This window comes from Peromyscus leucopus, chromosome 3 (genome assembly GCF_004664715.2).
Source record: "Peromyscus leucopus breed LL Stock chromosome 3, UCI_PerLeu_2.1, whole genome shotgun sequence".
NCBI lineage: Eukaryota > Metazoa > Chordata > Mammalia > Rodentia > Cricetidae > Peromyscus > Peromyscus leucopus.
The window spans coordinates 32,751,858-32,770,501 of NC_051065.1; the positions used below are offsets into that span (position 1 = coordinate 32,751,858).

The 18,644-nt window shown below is 38.2% G+C and overlaps 1 protein-coding gene across 7 annotated transcripts in view; it reads left to right on the plus strand.

Moving 5' to 3' along the window:
* Window positions 1-18,644, plus strand: part of Pclo (piccolo presynaptic cytomatrix protein) — a 337,199-nt gene that overhangs the window by 288,133 nt on the left and 30,422 nt on the right. For all 7 annotated transcript variants that reach the window (XM_037203548.1, XM_037203551.1, XM_037203549.1 and 4 more), the window contains 2 exons: window positions 4,338-4,479; window positions 10,403-10,470. In XM_037203548.1, coding sequence (XP_037059443.1) covers window positions 4,338-4,479; window positions 10,403-10,470 — 210 coding nt within the window. The remainder of the gene's footprint in view (window positions 1-4,337; window positions 4,480-10,402; window positions 10,471-18,644) is intronic.

An 18,644-nucleotide genomic window follows, 5' to 3' on the forward strand; every position in this document is an offset into this window, starting at 1 on the left:
GCACAAATGTGATCAGACAAATTTTAAGGGAAAACATACTGAATAATGCTAGTCGTATTTGAACTTAAAAGCTGACATTTTCAATTCCACATTCATAGAGCATTTTAGAAAAGGAGATGAAACTGAAAATTCCTTCAGGAGAGTTAAGTACAAAAATTAGCAGCGGCAGTAATGTGAGAGGAAGGAAGGTTAAAAATAGGAAGGGAGGAAGGAGGGAGGGAGGGAAGGAGGGGAGGACAGAGGGAATGAGAGAGGGAGGGAGACAGGGAGGCAGGGGATGGAGGAAAGGAAGGAAGAAATGGTCCCTAAAGTTAACACACACCCCAAAAGATCTTAGAACACATGGTCTCAGATAAATAGTTCTGATCTATCATACTCCTCTAAAAACAAAATAATAACTGATTAATTTCTTGTCATTTCAAACATTCCTAAAATCAAACAGACTATGTCTATAAAGATAGGATTTAGTGTTGGATAAATCAATTTATTCAGGAACTCTCTCCACACTGCCAGGTAAGGCATTATTCTGAAAATACTTAGAAATCGGTCTTTACTGCTCCAGCCGTAAGACTAGTGATGCACTGTCCCAAACAGCAAGGCTGAGTCTATACTAAGCACTGGATTCTAGTGTAAGCGAAGCCCTTGAGTTTTTTATTTGTTTGTTTGAGACAACTATTGGCAGTTTTAAATTCTCTCATTAGCTGTATGGCATAATCAGTACTAATCTTTACCGGATTAGTTTTCTGATGGGGAAATGGTGGGTCTAGAGTAGATGACCTTTAGACTTCTTCGCCGGCTTTTAAAGGCCAGGGTTCCACACCTGCATTCAGTTCTACAATTTGGTGAGCTCTCTGAAAGTAGTGCTGCCATCCTGTGGTAGCTAGGATGATAGCTTTGCTTCGTCATGTCTACTGGAGGGGGCAGGGCATCCCACTAGAGAACACTAGGTGAAGACAGATGTGCAAAGGGACAGTGCCATAGTTAAGGAGGATTAGCAACCAAGAAGGCATCTAGCTATGACAAAGAGAAATTTTAAACAGTTTGTGTTGCCTCCAAGAAGGTCAAACTTTTACTGAAAGGACTCCTCAGTAACCGAGTATCGAGAAGGAACGGACTTTCTAAGATGTTGCCCTATGCACATCGGCAAGCGTTCCCATCATATGTGCATCGTTCAGCCTTTCCTGCAGTGGGCAACTTTGTGATTAGCATTTCAAAATGAAAGCAGATATCTAAAAATTATTCCAAAAAATATGTTTGGTATTTTTTAAAAACTTCAGTTCACTTGTGAAATGATCATTTTACTATGCAATACACAGTTGCATACATTCATGTACAGTATTATATGAATTCTGAAACTCTGCTTCAAGGAGTTGGGAGGGGAAACAGGTAGACTATTAAAGCTGTATTTCAAAGATCATAAGATCATGGAAGACCAAGCTTTTAATGTTTGTACGTTATTTCACTCAAAATGCAGGAAAAAAAGAGATACTAGATTTAAATCACATTCAAAGTTCTTTGCCTGTATACCAGGAAATGAACAACTTCTAGCTTTTGTGAACGTGATTGCTCCACACAACATTACTACACATAGTATTTTCTTTCATCATTACAATGTAAATATTCATATGCTATATATGATCTGTTATTAACTTTTTGTTATATATAAATCTATATCTTTCAGTATTTAGTATATTAGCACTAAATGCCTTGAATTAAACCAATTTTTGAGGGCATTGGGATTAAACGCCTAGTCAACTGATTACATTTTTCCATATGTTATAGCAGATAAAAATTGCCATTACTTATTCTAATAAGCTACAAAAAAAATGATTTCAGCAGGTTTCTTTAGTTTAAAAAAAAGGAAAGGAAAATCTTCCATATCAGGTGTCACTTTTTTATGAGAGATGTATATATTTCCTTTAAAAGACAATATGGAAAAATATGAAATACTGCCTGCTAAATCATTATGGCATTCTTGGTGTTTGGTTTAGGGATCGAATCACTGGCATTGCTATTCATTCATTAATGCATTTGTTAATTCATCAAATACTAATTGATCATTGTTCGAGGTCAGATATCGAGGGACTGCTAGCAATGTGGCAATAATGTGACAAATACCATTCAAATTAGAAAGTCACCATCTCCATAAATGATATATTGATCCTGCATACTGGATCCTCCAGAATTAAGACCTGTTCTGATGGGAAGCAAATGGGAAATGCATGAAGCCCATGACAACCTGGTTGACATCCACAAATAAATTAGTATAGACATATGTCTTATAAGGTAGCAATTCGGATATGCAGTGTGCTTGCTCTTAGATAAAAATTGTTTTAACTTGGTAAGATTAAGTTGTTTTAAATTATTGTCTATTAACTGCCATTGAAAACAGTACAATGAGATTGGCTTTGTTTTTTTCTCTCTTTTTTTGGGGGGGTTAATGAAAATGTTTTTCTTTCAATGTTGTACTGTCCACCATTAAAAATCTAGTGAGTTGTTTTATTTAATGTCAATTTAAAGTATGATAACTTTCATTTGTCTGAATTAATAGAATAATCTGAATCATTATGAAGTTTATTTATGAAGTTTAATTCGTGTATACACATTCATAAAGTAATATTCTAGTCATGTTGCATTTATATTTTAAATTATGCACTTAAAAATATTTTCTTTAACAGTAAATATGCAATCTGGGTTTCTTCTACATAAACTGAATAAAATATTTAGCAAATATTAGAACTATTATTTTATACAAATCTAGATCTATATAGGTAACTAGTATTTTATTGGTGGCTATCACTCAGACCTTTTAAGTAGCAGGTTTTAACTTATAAGCATATAGATAAGATATATAAACTGACTAATATAAAAAAAAATCCTTTCTTGTTTCCTGTTCTGAGGAAGGAATTCTACCATCATTGGAACAGATATGAAATTATTTGGTAGCTTGTAAGGACATCTTACTGCTGTAATGGAAAAGGAAGATGTAGAGGAAAAGCTAAATTCTTTACAAGACCTGACACTAGCTACCCTACCAGCCTTGTTTCCTGTAGTTTCTTTGAGTTTTCTCTTTATTTAGCTATATTGGTTATAAGTCCTCCAGACTAAGAATCAACTGTTTATAGACTTCTTAAGAAATACATAGGTCTCTCAATACGAAGTGATTATCAACCCTTCACCCGGTAGCAAGAACACATTCAACTCCGGGCCTCGTGGTACAACAGTGGTATGCATGTTGAGGAAAAGGATGCTGAGTAGTCTTGTAGCTTGGAACACCTCTACACTTAGAATCAGATAAATTCATTGTCAAAGACCAGGTGAGCTCTAAGACGCTGGTCAACAGCCATAGACTGTAAATTCCAAGAAAGAAGTGGGGGCCTCGGGAATTAACCCGATGGGAAGGCCAGCAACCCATCGGGCTCCTGTTTTATGTCGTTCCTAATCTCAGGCTTTAAAAGGTCGTCATTATGAGGGCGTTGTTTCTGCACACAACAGCTCAGCTTTAGGGGTCTACAGAGTGAGCATAGATCAGGAAGACGATAGGTCAATCAATCTGGCAAGGGATGCATATCAGGACCTTCAAGTAATTGCTAAATAACTTCTACCTCGCAGAGTTTGCGCAAGCACGGTCTTTCTCTTCTTCCGACTTTGCATATGGCAAACCCCGCCCCATCTCCTTCAATCTGGAGCTCTGCCAGACGTCAGTGCTATGCTCCTCCATAATATATAGCACAAACATATGTGTATATGTTTCTATGGGTATGTGGACTCGTATATTCAAGATTGAAACTCATGAAAACTCTGTAACATCAGTTACAAAATGCCTAAGAAAAAACTTTAAATTTAAAAACAAAAACACCTGGAGAGCTGGTAGAGCCACGTGTAAAGTATCTATTCTGTCATGCATTTCCCTTCTAATGAGACTATCCGGTTACTGACTATTAACATGGAATGTAATTGTGCAATTTCTTTTATTCTGTTAAAATATTTTCTCTGTGAAGTCTCCCAAACCCTGTCTTGTTTGCCACAGCACTATCGTAATGCTGCACAGATAAAAAAGAGTGGAAGAATGGCATACTACTTAACTGAGTCTAAAAATAGGAATGTGTTTCCCGGTACATTTTTTTTCATGTGTATTAAAACATGAAGGAATTCTATGCTGCCAATGTGCGTTACCGGCTAAAGAAATGAAAAGGACGGGCAGGTTGAGGAAGAGGGAACACTTTGTTCCTGCCGGTCCTTTCTATGAATTTTATGCACATGTGTGATTTTACATTTGGAGATAAAAGTGAACCTCACTTGTTGACTCTGGTGTTGGCTCTCCCCACGTCATGCAGCAAAGCCCGCCAATCACCGGCCTGCAGAGAGCTCCGTGTCCACCGGCTCCTCGGGCAGCAGCGTTGGCAGTGGGTATAGCGTGGACAGTGAAGGAAGCGGCAGCGTGGCAGGGGAGACTAATCTACTTCCCATTCCAAGGATGTAAGTGCTTCTTTTATAAAAACAAAACTGCAATTTTAACAGCATCGTGAGTAATCCGTTCTTAACATTTCACAGGAGAAAAACAAAGTAATTATCCAGTTCTGAATCACTGTCCTTGGGCATCTGAACTGCTGATGCCTACATAAGAATCAGGTGTTCAGGGACGACTGGATTCTTTCAATTAATTCTAAATATGAATGCAAATGACTAGCTTGATGACTTCACCTGCACTGCCTGAATTTAACATAAAAGCTGTTAGAATAATAACGCAGAGAAGCCTTCATCACACGATGACCAGACATCAACCTTCATATTTGACAATAACTCAGATTAGGTTTTTTTTTTTTTAATCAGGAGAGATTTCACATTTGAAGAATTCATAGCATCTTTGAAACAGATGGCAAATTGGGATAATCGTTAAGACTTTTCAACTCTAAACCTCTCTGCAGTTAAAATGGAAGATTTTGAAGTGTTTTCGTGATTTCTAAACTTGCTCCAGAAACATTCCTTCTCTGGGAATACAGCTCATTCATACGATGTTAAGCCTCACGACAGTAATTTTGCAAGTCAGATGAAAAACTAAAGCAGATTGTGATAGAATGGATTTAGATCGATTGTAGATTATGTCTGTTCCAGTTTCAAAATCTAAACTTGTAGACCTTCCATTTTCCTTTCCATGAACTAATCTTGTGGGATTGAAAACACTGCCAGGGTATGCAGACATGTGAGCAGGCCATGTATGCTTTCATAAGGACCTTGAACGACACAGTTTTTAATGTTAAAAAGGAGGCTATGTCACGACACATGAAAAGCATATCAAAATGACCTTTCCTGGCCGAGCTGTATTGGACACGGCCGTCCTTTGCTGCTTTGTGCTGCAGGGCGCACGGGAGCTGCTGTGACAGGGGGCACCTCAGGACTCTGGCCAGGACAGCTAAAGGTCTTTTCATTTTCTCCAGCAGTGTGAAGTCTTCTCGGGCAGCGGAATAATGATTTTCTTACAAAATATTACAGAAATACCCCCTTTGAGCCCTACAGTAATTCTATAGTTAGTGATTCATCTCAAGAAGGTAAAATAATAGGGAAAACAAATTTTAATTGAGAATAATGCATTGATTTTATAGCTTCCAAGTGACATTTTTCCTCCTTAAAGGAACTCTTATTCTATTCCCAGCTCATCTGAGAGATTTTTCTTATATGACTTTATCTTTGAACTTTAGTCTATGGGTTCAAAAAGAGTGGTTGTACTTCATCAGTTCTGTTTATTGGAGATCATTCGTAAAAAGAACCTGATCTCATTAATATCTCACTTCTGATAATCTTGCTGGAAAAAATAACAGGAATTTAAGAGAATTCATTATATTTCTCTCTAGGCTGTGAATATCATAGGAATTTATGAAGACTGTATTACAAATAATCTAACACTCTTCTAGTCTGTCTGGATCTCTCAGACTATATAATTTAGCACTGAGGTTGAAGTCAAAAATTCCAGAGATTAAATTATCTTACTTCCTCAGCATCTGTCTTACTGCCTGAGGTAAAAAGATGATCATATTCCCATTTTCTTTCTTTTTTAATGTTCTTTCCTCATTGAACAAATGTCTCTCAAAATCGTGTACGTAGAAGACAATCATTTCACCACTGGACACAAAGAAAAGTCTCCCATATGTGAGACACATGGTTTGTTCCTTCTCTCAGTGTCTCTCTGTGTCTCCCACAGTGTTATCTGACCTAGAACAAGTGTTCAAGAACTATAGAGTGGTTGACTTGGACGTTTAAGGTACAGCATATGCCATCTGAATGCTCTGCATTGGAGACAATTTGTGGAGAACTCGGGAAAATTGCCTGCTTCACACAACTCACAGCTGCACAACATTTAGTTTCCCTATTCCAGTGTGCTCCAAGATTTCATGCATTCTTCAGGTGTACTTACTGCACATTTTGATACTTCTTAAAAATTAAACTCAGTTTTCACAGGAAATAAAGACTATTTTCAGGCATGATCTTTAAAAAATAAAATTGATGACTCAGGTCTGATTTTTTATTAATTAAACTAATAAAATTATAACAATTTTCATAAACTTGACATAATGTAAGTATAGTCATTTTCAATACTCTGATCGGCTGTTCTGGCAGTACTGAAGTGATGCTCATCCTTAGCTGGGTTTTGCCTAGGAACAAGACACATTTTGGTTCATTCTCCCAGCATACATACTGCAGCTAAGCCCTTAGCATTAGTTTATTTAACCTAACTAATTTCATCTTAATGAAACAATTACACAAATTGAAAGTCAGCAGGAAATATAGCCCAGTGGTGGAGCAATTGCCTAGAATATGAACAAGCCTGGGGTCAGTCTTCAGTACAACAGAATTAAATAAATGGAAATGAAATTCTGTATTCTGCTTAAGCAGACTGCGAATTCATATAGAGACAATCTACATAAACATCTAGATCGCTCACAGATATACAAACATGAACATATACATACATACAAATGTTGGGAATTATATAATCTGCATGCACATGGTCCTTACATAATCATTAAATAGAATTCTGTGCTTAAATATTTGACCTAAAATTGTTACAATGGAACAATATAGTGACTTTGAAGATAAAATGATTTCTAAATTTACATGTTTCCTTTTATTACATACAGAAACGTTTCAGACTCATCTGGAATACAGTGACAAGAGGATTTTTTAAAGGCAGTTTTTTAACAGAAATAATTAGACTCTTATGATACAAGAGTAGTTACAATTTTAGTAGATCCAGGAAATCAGCAACGTTTTGTGGAAATAAGAATAAATATTTGTTAATAAATATTTCTGTATCAGAATTACAATCTAGAAGTTTTCGTATCGAGGCACTCTTCAATTCATGCTCTCATTTAGCATGTTTAAGGTTCATGTGTGTGTGTGTGTTGTTTTTTGTTGTTATTGTTGTTTTAAGACAAGGTCTCACTATGTAGCTTTGGCTGTCCTGGAACTCTCAATGTATATTAGGATGGCCTCAAACTCACAGAGATCCACCTGCCTCTGTCTCCCAAGTTCTGGGACTAAAGGCGTGAGTCACCACACATTTGAGTATTATTCCACCATGTTGTGATGGAATGCAAGTGCATTTAAAGGCAATTCCAAAATCCACTGATGTCATGAGAACTTTTCTCCATCTGAAGCAACAAAAGGTAGCCTACAGCCTTTTGGATGGTATCCAGCCAGCATTCTACTCTCACAGTTTTAAAGTACTTTAAAGTGTTTTTCCAGTTGCCTTGACCAAAGCCTTGAGGCAGACACTAGAAATGTGACAGATTTTTTGGTTAAATTCAGTTACTAAATGTATTGTCTAATTATTAATACTATATACTTATTTGACTATCTATAGTTACTCAGGCACTGGGCTCAATCTTCATAGGAGTTTTCCACTGTCCTCAAATAAACAAATACATACATACATACATACATACATACATACATACATACACGTCCTTTGGTTTAGGTTCCACATGACAAGAGACAGCAGAACCATAAGAAAAGAGCAGGCAGTGTGATATGAAAGTGGTTTGTTTAAAACACGTGAAAACGCAGGAAGGACCTAAAAATTCATGAAGTAGAATTAAAAGTCTATGTTATTAAAATATTTTAAGGTATAGTTTTTTTTTTATTTTCTAAATGACACAAATGTGTATCTGTTGGACTAAATATATACACTATGCAATGCTCAAGAAAAGATTTCCTCAAACATTTCTCAACTCTTCACGGTGAAGACAAACAGAGTGCTTTTAAGGTTTTTTGGAATGCCTTATTGTTAGGTCCAGTCAGTTTACAGTAAAGTATCATACTAGAACTTGTTTATCTGTAACTAACAACCCATTAAGCAGCCTTCCCTGTGTCTTCCCCCTCCTTATTCTCCCAGCATCTGGTAACAACATTCTCATGTCTGTGCAATGGAAATTTTTAGATTCTAAATATGAGTGAAGTCTTACAATATTTGTCTTTCAGTGCTTGCTTTATTTCACTTAACTCAGTGTAGTCTAGCTCCACCCTTGTTGTTCCAAATAACTGGATACCATTCTTTCTATAATTAATAGTGCCTTCTGCTGCCCATCTAACATTGTCTTTTTAAGCATTCATCAGAGAGATATTCACTGACCCATTTGGTGGATTTGACACTGATTTTATTAATATTGTGGCAGAGCTTCAATAAACATTGAAGTACAGATATCTATAACATATTGATTATATTCCTGTTATATGTATATTTCCCTGTAGGACTGTGAGATCACATGGTAGTAGTTTGACTTTTAACCTTTATTAAGTGTAAAAGTCTTTATTTCAGTGTTAGCTTGTAGCTAGAGTTTTCCTTGTCCTGCCTGGCCCACATCAGGACAGATCTCTCTCACCTGCCAGTCTCACAGCCGCTTAGACCCAACTGAGTAAAGACACAGAGACTTATATTGCATACAAACTGTATGGCTGCAGCAGGCTTCTTGTTATCTAGTTCTTATATCTTAAATCAACCTATTTCTGTTAGTCTATAAGTTGCCAAGTGGCTCGTGGCTTACCAGTACCTTACATCTCGCTTGTCATGGTGGCAGCTAGCAGCATCTCCCTGCCTCAGCTTTCCACCTCCCAGAATTCTCCTCTCTCCTTGTCCTGCCTATACTTCCTGCCTGGCTACTGGCCAATCAGCACTTTATTTATGCAGAGCGCTATCCACAGCATTAGCTTTTTTTTTTCTTGTACTGTATTCTTGGTTTCTTCTTGTATACAATGCATTGTGATCATATTCCTCTCTCTCCATACCTTTTCTCATAGCCTCATATATGTTGTTTCCCTTCTTCTCAATTTGTTTCCTCCCAGTCCCCACCACTTTCATTTCCAATCATATGTATACAAGTCAGGCAGGTATTCACAATACAATACAATATGTTTGTGACAGCAAAAGCCATTTCATACCCAGAGGATAGCATTTTATAGTATTCCTTCTCGTCCTCTGGCTCACTCAGTCTTTTTGCCTTCCTTGAAGTGGGTGAAACAGATGTTACATTTAGGGTTAGCAGTCATTGTCATCAGTACTTCGAGGGGTTATGAGTCTCTGCATTGACCATGACACACTGCTAAAATTTACTTTTCAGTTTTGATGAAGGTCATACCGTTCCCCATAATGGCTATACTGATTGAAATTCCCAAAGTAGTGTGTAAGTTTGCCTCCTTGCCTCACTCATGGCAGTTTGTTTGATATGTCGAAACATTTCTCCTAGTGTAATGCAATGTCTCCCTGCTGCTTTGATTTGTTACCTCCTGATTAGTGGTGTTGAATTTTTTCATATACCTATTGGCCACTTGTTATCATCTAAGAAATACCTATTTAAGTTACGAAATTATTTCTATGTGTTACTTAATTCATTATTTACTTTCTCATTAAAGAACCTATAACACTTCATTATTATAAAGATATAGCTCCTTGAAAAAAAGCTCCTTTGGGAAAAATTAAAAGCAAGGATAAATGTTTGAGGATGTGGGTATGTTTGACTAGATTTAGCTACTGTGTATATATACATATATTGAAGAACCATGTAGTCTCTGTTAATGTGAGTATTTTTTAAGTTGTTTGTGTGTTGAAAGATTTTTTTTAAATAGGGGAAAAATCTAAGAATTTCATGAGTTTATTTTTTTATAAATGAGTTTAAAAATAAAATGTGTTGATTTCTGTGATAATATGTTTAGACTGGCTAGGAATAATAATGAAGTCCCCATTCTAAAATTAATGTGACATAGCATAATTAACTGCTTGCATATTTGCCATTTAAATCATCCACAGTTGACTCTGAATATGTAATGTTAGTTTCTTGCTCCAAAACAAACCCCTTTTGTATTAGAGGGATCATAACTAAAGATGTTGTTTTTTTTTTCTTTGAAACAGAGGGAAGATGGGGCAGAATGGACAAGATGTTGTGAAACAGCCAGGAATGGGAGCAACAGACACAGAAGGTGAGTGACATTTACATCATTGAACTACACCAGAATCTACGTGCTCCATTATAAACTAATCTGTGACAAATGGCAAAAGCCCCAGGTGGTAAATCATCATCTAGTGAGTAAGAATAACTTTGTGCTTATTAACCACTGTCAATTTCCTTAATTGTATTCAATATTGAGTACCTTGGGGGACAAAATCTTTAAAGAGGATCACGAGGATAATGGAAAGGTACAGCCAGCTGCATTTTACAAAGATTCCATAAACATGCATTGGTGAAAATGCCTTCAACAAATGATACTGGAAAGTAATATTCACATGAAAAAGAATGAAGCTAGATCTTTGTCTCACACCTCGTTCAAAAACAGACTCAAAGTATATCAAAACCTATAATGTGAGACCGGAAGTTCTGCCGTGTTGAGGCCCAGGTCTAGGTAAGGACTTCTAATGAAAAGGACCCCAAAGCCAGGAAATAATGTTAAGAATTGACAATGAGATTGCATGAAATTTAAAAGTTTCTGTATATCATAAAGGATCAAAAATCTGCCAAATTAATCTCCATAACATACAAAATTTAAAAACTTAATACAAAAAACTAAATACCCAAACCCAAAGTAACTTAATAAATCAATAAATATGATCATGAAAAGAACATTTGATCCTCAACTGATAATGTAAAAATTATAAACATATAAAAATATTCAGCATCTTTAGCCATCAGAGAAATGCAAATAAAAATTACATTGTGTTTCCTATTACCACGTCAGGATGGCTACTATCAAGAAAACAAACAACAGCAAATGTTGGAAACAGGACAGGAGTAGAAAACAGGACAGTAGAAAATGCTTGTACATTGCTGGTGACAATATAAATTAGTCAAGGTACTATGAAATCAGTATGGAGGTTCTGGAAAATTAAAACTATCATATAATCTAGTTATACCACACCCTACATACAAATGGGTCTAAGTCAACATATCACAGGGTTCATGTTTAAAGAAACACTATTCAAAATAACCAAGTTAAAGAATTAACCTGGGTATCTACCAGTAGATTAATATATGAATAAATGTGGTGTACATACACAATAGCATTGTTTTCAACCACAAAGAAGAACTAAATCATGACCCTTCCTGGAAAATAGATGCAGCTGGAGATTTACACATTGAGCATAGCAAACCAGATGCTTAAAACAAATATCACATTTTCTCTCATTCGTGAATTATAGATTTTCACAGATATAATCACACATACAAAAAAACCTCACAGGACATTAAAGCAGCTAATGGGAAACTGTAGCAAGGTAAGTGACTAGAGCCAAAGGGGAAGAGGAGGAGAAAGAGAGCTAGAGGGGTAAATGTGGTCAAAATTCAGGATATACCTAGAAATATCCTTCTAGACTTGAAACTTACTTTGAATAATTTGACAACAATGTAAAACTTTTAAAAGTATGCTTTCTTGAAATATCAAGAAATTGGGTTCTTTTTAGGTTTGTTTATTTCATCTTCTGTGTATGAGTGTTTCGCCTGCATGTGGTATGCGCACCATGTGCATGCCTGGTGCTCAAGGAGGTCAGAAGAGGTTACTGGTTCCTCTGGAACTGGAGATGTTCAGGGTGGTGAGCCACCATGTGTGATGGGAATCTAACCCAGGTCCTCTGCAGAAGCAACAAGTACTTTTCATCACTGAGCCAACTCTCCAGCCCCAAGAGATGTGTGTTTCAATGTCATACAAATAGAAAGATGAATCCTGACCTATTTAAATCATGACATTTGTTATTTATTTTATTTTTATTACTTTTCTTGTTTTTGAGATTATAAGTAAATTACATTTCTATCCATTTTTTTGCTTTATATACACTTTTGTCTTACATTTGTTTATTTATGTATTTATTTATTGTGGGGCCACAAATATTAGGCATATAAGGAAGTGAAAGGGAACCTGTAGGAGTCACTTTTCTCCTTTCCCCGGGTCGGAGTCTGAACTCAGCTCATCAGACTTGGCAGAAAGACCCTTTTTCTGCTGAGCCATTTCACCCATCCACACTCCAGAGAAATTCTTAACTCTATGAAGCTCAGAAGAAATGAATGCTGTAAGAATAATTTTATTAAAAATTTACTGAGCAAACTTATAAAGTCAAATTTGAAAATAATTGTAATGAACAAATAATGAATTACTTCAAATTACAAAAAACTGACTTCAACAAGGATGTATCTAAAAGCTAAATAACTTCATATTTTATAGTTTTGTGATGAAGTCTAATATCTATTATACTTCATAAATTGTTCATCTCAAATATTTTTACTCTTCTAAATATTTCATAGCACTCAAAGTACATTTTTAATATATTACTTCATTTAATTCTTTAAATTACCTCTAAAATAAATAGCATATATTGGAATTATATTAAAGGATATCAAGTCACAATATAAACAAGGTTATAAGTAAATTGATCCTAAGAAATGACACCAAACATCGTTCTATTAAAAAAAGAGAGAGAGAGCATGATTTGGGGACTATAGATATAGCTCAGAGGTTACGAGCACTGGCTGTTCTTCCAGGGGGCCTGAGTTCAATTCCCAGCAACCACAGGTGGCTCACAACCATCTATGAGATCTGGTGCCCTTTTCTGGTGTGCAGAACTCTATGTGCATAATAAATATTTGAAAAAAAAATCTTATTTGAAAAAACTAGAGGACATGAGTGGACTTGGCTTCACTTCTAAACTATTGTGGGATATGAGAAGTGATTTCCCTGCCTTCAGAAACCTCATCTGGTAAATGCTGAGAGTAAATGAGTTTCCTCAGGGTCTTAGAAGATGCCATATTTTCGTGGTTCTTAGCAAGATATCTTTGACTCATTCAAAATCTCTAGGTCTTCTACCTGTTGTCTTGTTCCTCAAAGTCCTCTCCACTCCCTGGTCCTGTCACACACACACACACACACACACACACACACACACACACACACACACACGTGCATGCAGCATGCAAGTGCGCACATGCACAGAGGGGCAGCATGAGGGAGGGAGAGTAAGTGAGCGCACAATTCTCTTATATATTCTCATTCATATATATATATGTACATATATTACTTCCCAATCTATTACCCAAGTGACCTAGAATACAAGCTCATTGGAGATCACATTCAGTTAGGCATTTATATCCCAGCAGGAAAAACGAAAATACTCAATGTGTCTAAAGTAGAAAATGCATGCAGCTGTTTACAGCTCTCGGTGTGGCATGAACCTGGGAGACCAGGGCCTAAAAATGAGGTAGATAAAGTCTCAAGCAATAGTTAACTTTACTCAGAGCATCAGACAATTTCTACTGAAGGTTAAGCAGAGTCACCTAAGTACAGTGTTCAGTCACAAAGACAGCCACACGTGGTAAAAACATGTTTTTCTATAGAAGCACATGAATGGCCACAACTGAAGTAAATTCATTCCCACCCATAACACCAGGGAGGAGCTGGAAACATATTCCAAGAACAATTCTGTGTTTTGAAGAAACTAAGGTCACAAGACTCTTGTCTTGTTTTCTTGGAGTTTTCTCACAAGCACTCACAATTCCCTCGCATGACTCCATTCTTGGATGCTGTTCTGACATACAGCTATATAAATTAATATATGACTATTATGTAAGTATATGTGAATATAAGTCAATGGCTTCTAATTTCCTCATGTATATTCAAGTATAAAAAGAATTCAAGTATAAAAAGCACAGTTCATGTATAATTTAAGACCTTTAATCTCACCTTTCTTTTAACCATCATGCTTATAAGCAAACTGAACCTGTGTTAATGTTAGCAGCTGTGAATGGAGATGCGGCACACGCCTCACTGCACACTGCACACAGCACACTCCGCACATTACACTCTACACAGCACACTCCACACTACTGCACATGCTGCACTGCACACTCCGCACAGCACACTCTGCACTGCACACTCCGCACAGCACACTTCACACTGCACACTCTACATAGCACACTCCACACTGCTGCACACTCCACACTGCACACTTCACACTGCACACCCCACACTGCACACTTCACACTGCACACCCCACACTGCACACTCCACACTGCACTCTATGCACTGCGCACTGTACACTCCACACTGCACACTTTGCACTTCACTCCACGCACTGCACACTCCACACCTCACACTCCGCACAGCACACTCCACACCGCACAGTCCACACTGCACACCCCACACTGCACACCCCACACTGCACACTCCACACTGTACACTTCACACTGCACACCCCACACTGCACACCCCACACTGCACACTCCACACTGCACAGTCCGCACTGCATACCCCACACTGCACACTCCACACCACACACTCTGCACTGCGCTTCCCATACTGCAACCCACACTGCACACTCCACACCTCACACTCCGCACCGCACACTCCGCACTGCACACTCCACACCGCACAGTCCACACTGCACACCCCACACTGCACACTCCACACTGCACAGTCCGCACTGCACAGTCCGCACTGAACAGTCCGCACTGTACTCCCCGTACTGCAACCCACACGGCACACTCTGCACTGCACATCCCACACTGCACACTCCACACTGCACACTTCACACTGCACACCCCACACTGCACACTCCACACTGCACACTTCACACTGCACACCCCACACTGCACACTTCACACTGCACAGTCTGCACTGAGCTCCCCGTACTGCAACCCACACTGCACACTCTGCACTGCACACCCACACTGCACACTCTGCACCTCACTCCCCACACTGCACTCCACGCTGCATACTCTGCATACTCTGCACTGCACACTCTGCACTGTGCACTCCTCACTCCTCACAATTATGGCATGTCTGTGATTAAATGTCTTAAGAAATGCTCTGAGAATGTGTTTTCCATGATAAAAAAATATGATGAAAATAATACCAAAATACACACTTTGGGTATTGTATCCTTGGAAATCCATACTGCATCTGCAGAAGTAAAGATGGGGACATTGTTCTATGAATAGAACTTGCAGAGAGGGCTTTGAAAAACGGCTGAGGCATACACATGTGTTCATGTGAAGTGAAAGATTTAAATTGGAAGAAAAGTCTGAGGAAAAAGAGGTGGAAAGAATGTGTGAGAGTTTAAATTGTCAACTTGACAGATTCTGTTCTAGACTCACTTGGGAGATTTTCCCTCTGGACACGTTTGTGGGGGCTTGTGGTGATTATGTTCGTTAGTGTGGGATGGCCCGTCCTAACTATGAGTGGGACCACTCCCTGAGCAAGTGACCTTGAGCTGTAGAAAGTGGAGGAAGCAAGCTGAGCACTAGCATTGTCACTGTCATCTGCTGAGGTCATGACGACGTGACCTGTTGCTTCAGGCTCTCACTACTTTGTTTTCCTGCCATGAGACTGTGAGCTGGGAATTAATACAAACTCTTCCTTTCTTAAATAGTTTTAAAAATCACTTCATGTGTTTTGCTTGTCTGCATATCTGTGCACTATGTGCATGCCTCATGCCTGAGGAGTTCAGAAGAATCCCTTGGAACTGGAGTTACAGACAGACAGTTGAGAACTGTCATGTGGGTACTGGGAACAGAACAGGCATCCTCTGGAATGCCAGCTGGGCTCTTAGCCACTGAGCCATGACAGCAGCCCCTACCCTCCGTCTCTTAAGTAGCTCTGGTCAGAGTAGCTGTCATTCACTGAAGCTGGAGCAAAGGGTGCTAGGGCAAACAAAACAGGGCAAGCGGGAATTTATAGAATGAAAAGTCTTGTATATGATTTCAATGCTCTCTGAACAACGAGAATGGCCAAAATGAAAATGATTAAATGCTAGTGGATTTTTAAAGTATCAACAATCAAAATTGTGACTATTGCTATGCATGGAGATAGCCCTCTCAATTCAGGTCTTTTTTGAGTCCTATCTACCAGATAAAAGGAACATCTCAGTGGTACTACGTAATAGGCTGCACATTCTTGCAACTCACATAAAGAGAACCTGAGGGTCAGCAGGCTAAGTGACTGCCAGCCCAGATGTGTCTGAGTCTGAGGCCTGGGCACATCATGAGCACACGTCACTGGATCACCAGAGGTAGCAGGAAGTTTAGTTATTGAGGATTACTGACCACAGTGGAAAGTGTAGAGCAAGGCACTGCGGTCCCTAAGTGACTGACAAAGTAGTGTGCAAAGGAAAGGTCAAGCTCAATGCCTTAAAAGGGACATTTAAGTCCATGGCATTCCTTCATAAATTTTAATGCAAAAATAAAGTTAAAATCATGTATAACTTTAGAATTATTTGTGTTTAAATCTTTGTACATTCCTCACCTATATAGGTAACATTAAGTACATAATTATTTGTATTGTCTTCTAGTTCTTTTGTTTTGTTTTTCGAGACAAGGTTTCTCTGTGTAGATTTGAAGCCTGTTCTGGATCCCACTCTGTAGACCAGGCTGGCTTCAAACTCACAGAGATCTACCTGGCTCTGCCTCCCAAGTGCTGGGATTAAAGGTGTGTGCCGCCACTGCCCAGCTTGTCTTCTAGTTCTTTTGTGACACAAAATATAATATTTAATTACTGAAATAAATTTATCTTTTCTATGTGAAAGTCAAGTTTCCTGGAAACACTGCTTGAATGAACATTCATTTTTCCAACTACTATGAAATAATAATTACATCCGAGTAAGAATTCTGAAGTAGATTTGTGTCATGGGTTATTTTGTTGATTTTTTCTGCTTGTATTTGACAGTGCCATATTTATTAAATTCTTTAAACCTAATGATATACACACACATACACAAATGACCTTCAAACACACACTGGTCCCCATCCTCATGTACAACTGTGAGGCGTCAGAAGAAAGTAAAGGAACATAAATGTTGAAATAACAGAAATCTAAAGACTATAGCGTGCAATAGATACAAAGAACTTCCCAACAGGGCTGGAGACAAGGCTCAGCACTTAAGAGCTGGCTGCTCTTCCAGAGGTCCTGAGTTCAATTCCCAGCAACAACATGGTGGCTCACAACCACCTATAATGGGATCTGATGACCTTTTCTGTCATGCAGACATTTGTGCAAATAGAACACTAATATACATAAATAAAAAAAATCTTAAAAAAAAACTCCCCAACAAAACCTGGATTAAAATAAGGAGACTATATCTCTAATTATTAGAAAGTTTTAAACTTCATTTTGTGGTCTCAGAGATTATTCACTCAGTAAGAAAATACCAGCCCTAGAGAAGCTGAGAAATCCATCCACCCATCCATCCATTGGGGCACCAAAGACTTGTTTAAAGTGGGGTGGGTCTTCAAAGAAGCAAATTAGTGCACACAGCAGCCAAGATCTAACAGAGTGCTCACCTATGGCTCTGTTCTCGGTTTATGGGGACCATAAGAGCAGTGTGCCCATCTACCTATCTGAGGCTCAAAACCAGGGTGAACAATATCCGGTGTGTACAACTGACCCTCAGCTGAGTCTAGGCACTTCTTGGAAGACTTAGGTAGAAATACCTGAGCTGGGAGTGATTGAGGATAGTTCTCCCTTTGAATGAAAATTTTCACTATGTCATCTCTAGCACAATACGAAATATACAATTGTTCCAGTTACTTTTCCATTGCTTTGATGAAACATTGATACAAACGAACTTGTGGGAGAAAGGGTTTGGTTTAGCTTACAAATTATAGTTTATCATGGAATGAAGCCGCAGCAGGAATTCAGAGCAGGAGCCTGGAGACAGACACTGAAGCAAGACCAGGGAAGACCACTGCTGCCTGGCTTGCTCCCACTAGCTCGTTCAGCATAAGGGATGGGACTGTCCATTGCTGGCTGGGCCCCCTCATCAATCAACAATCGAGAAGATGCCCCACAGACATGTCCACAGACAAACATGGTGGAGGCAATTTCTCATTTGAGATTCACTCTTCTGGGTTTGTGTCAAATTGACAAACTCTAACACTCACAAAAACGTGCATTGCATATGCATATAAGTAGATAAATAAGTAATGTCATGCACTGCAAAGAAAAGCAAAAGCTGTGGGAATTAGAATATCTTCTTTTGTCTCATTGAAAAGTTTGTATCATTCACATTTTATGTACAAATAGAGCAAGCTAGGCCATGAACGGGTAATAAGTGCGATGTTGGGAGAACAGGGAGAAGAGGAACTGGTTGAAGAAATGATGTGCCTGCCCAAACAACAAAC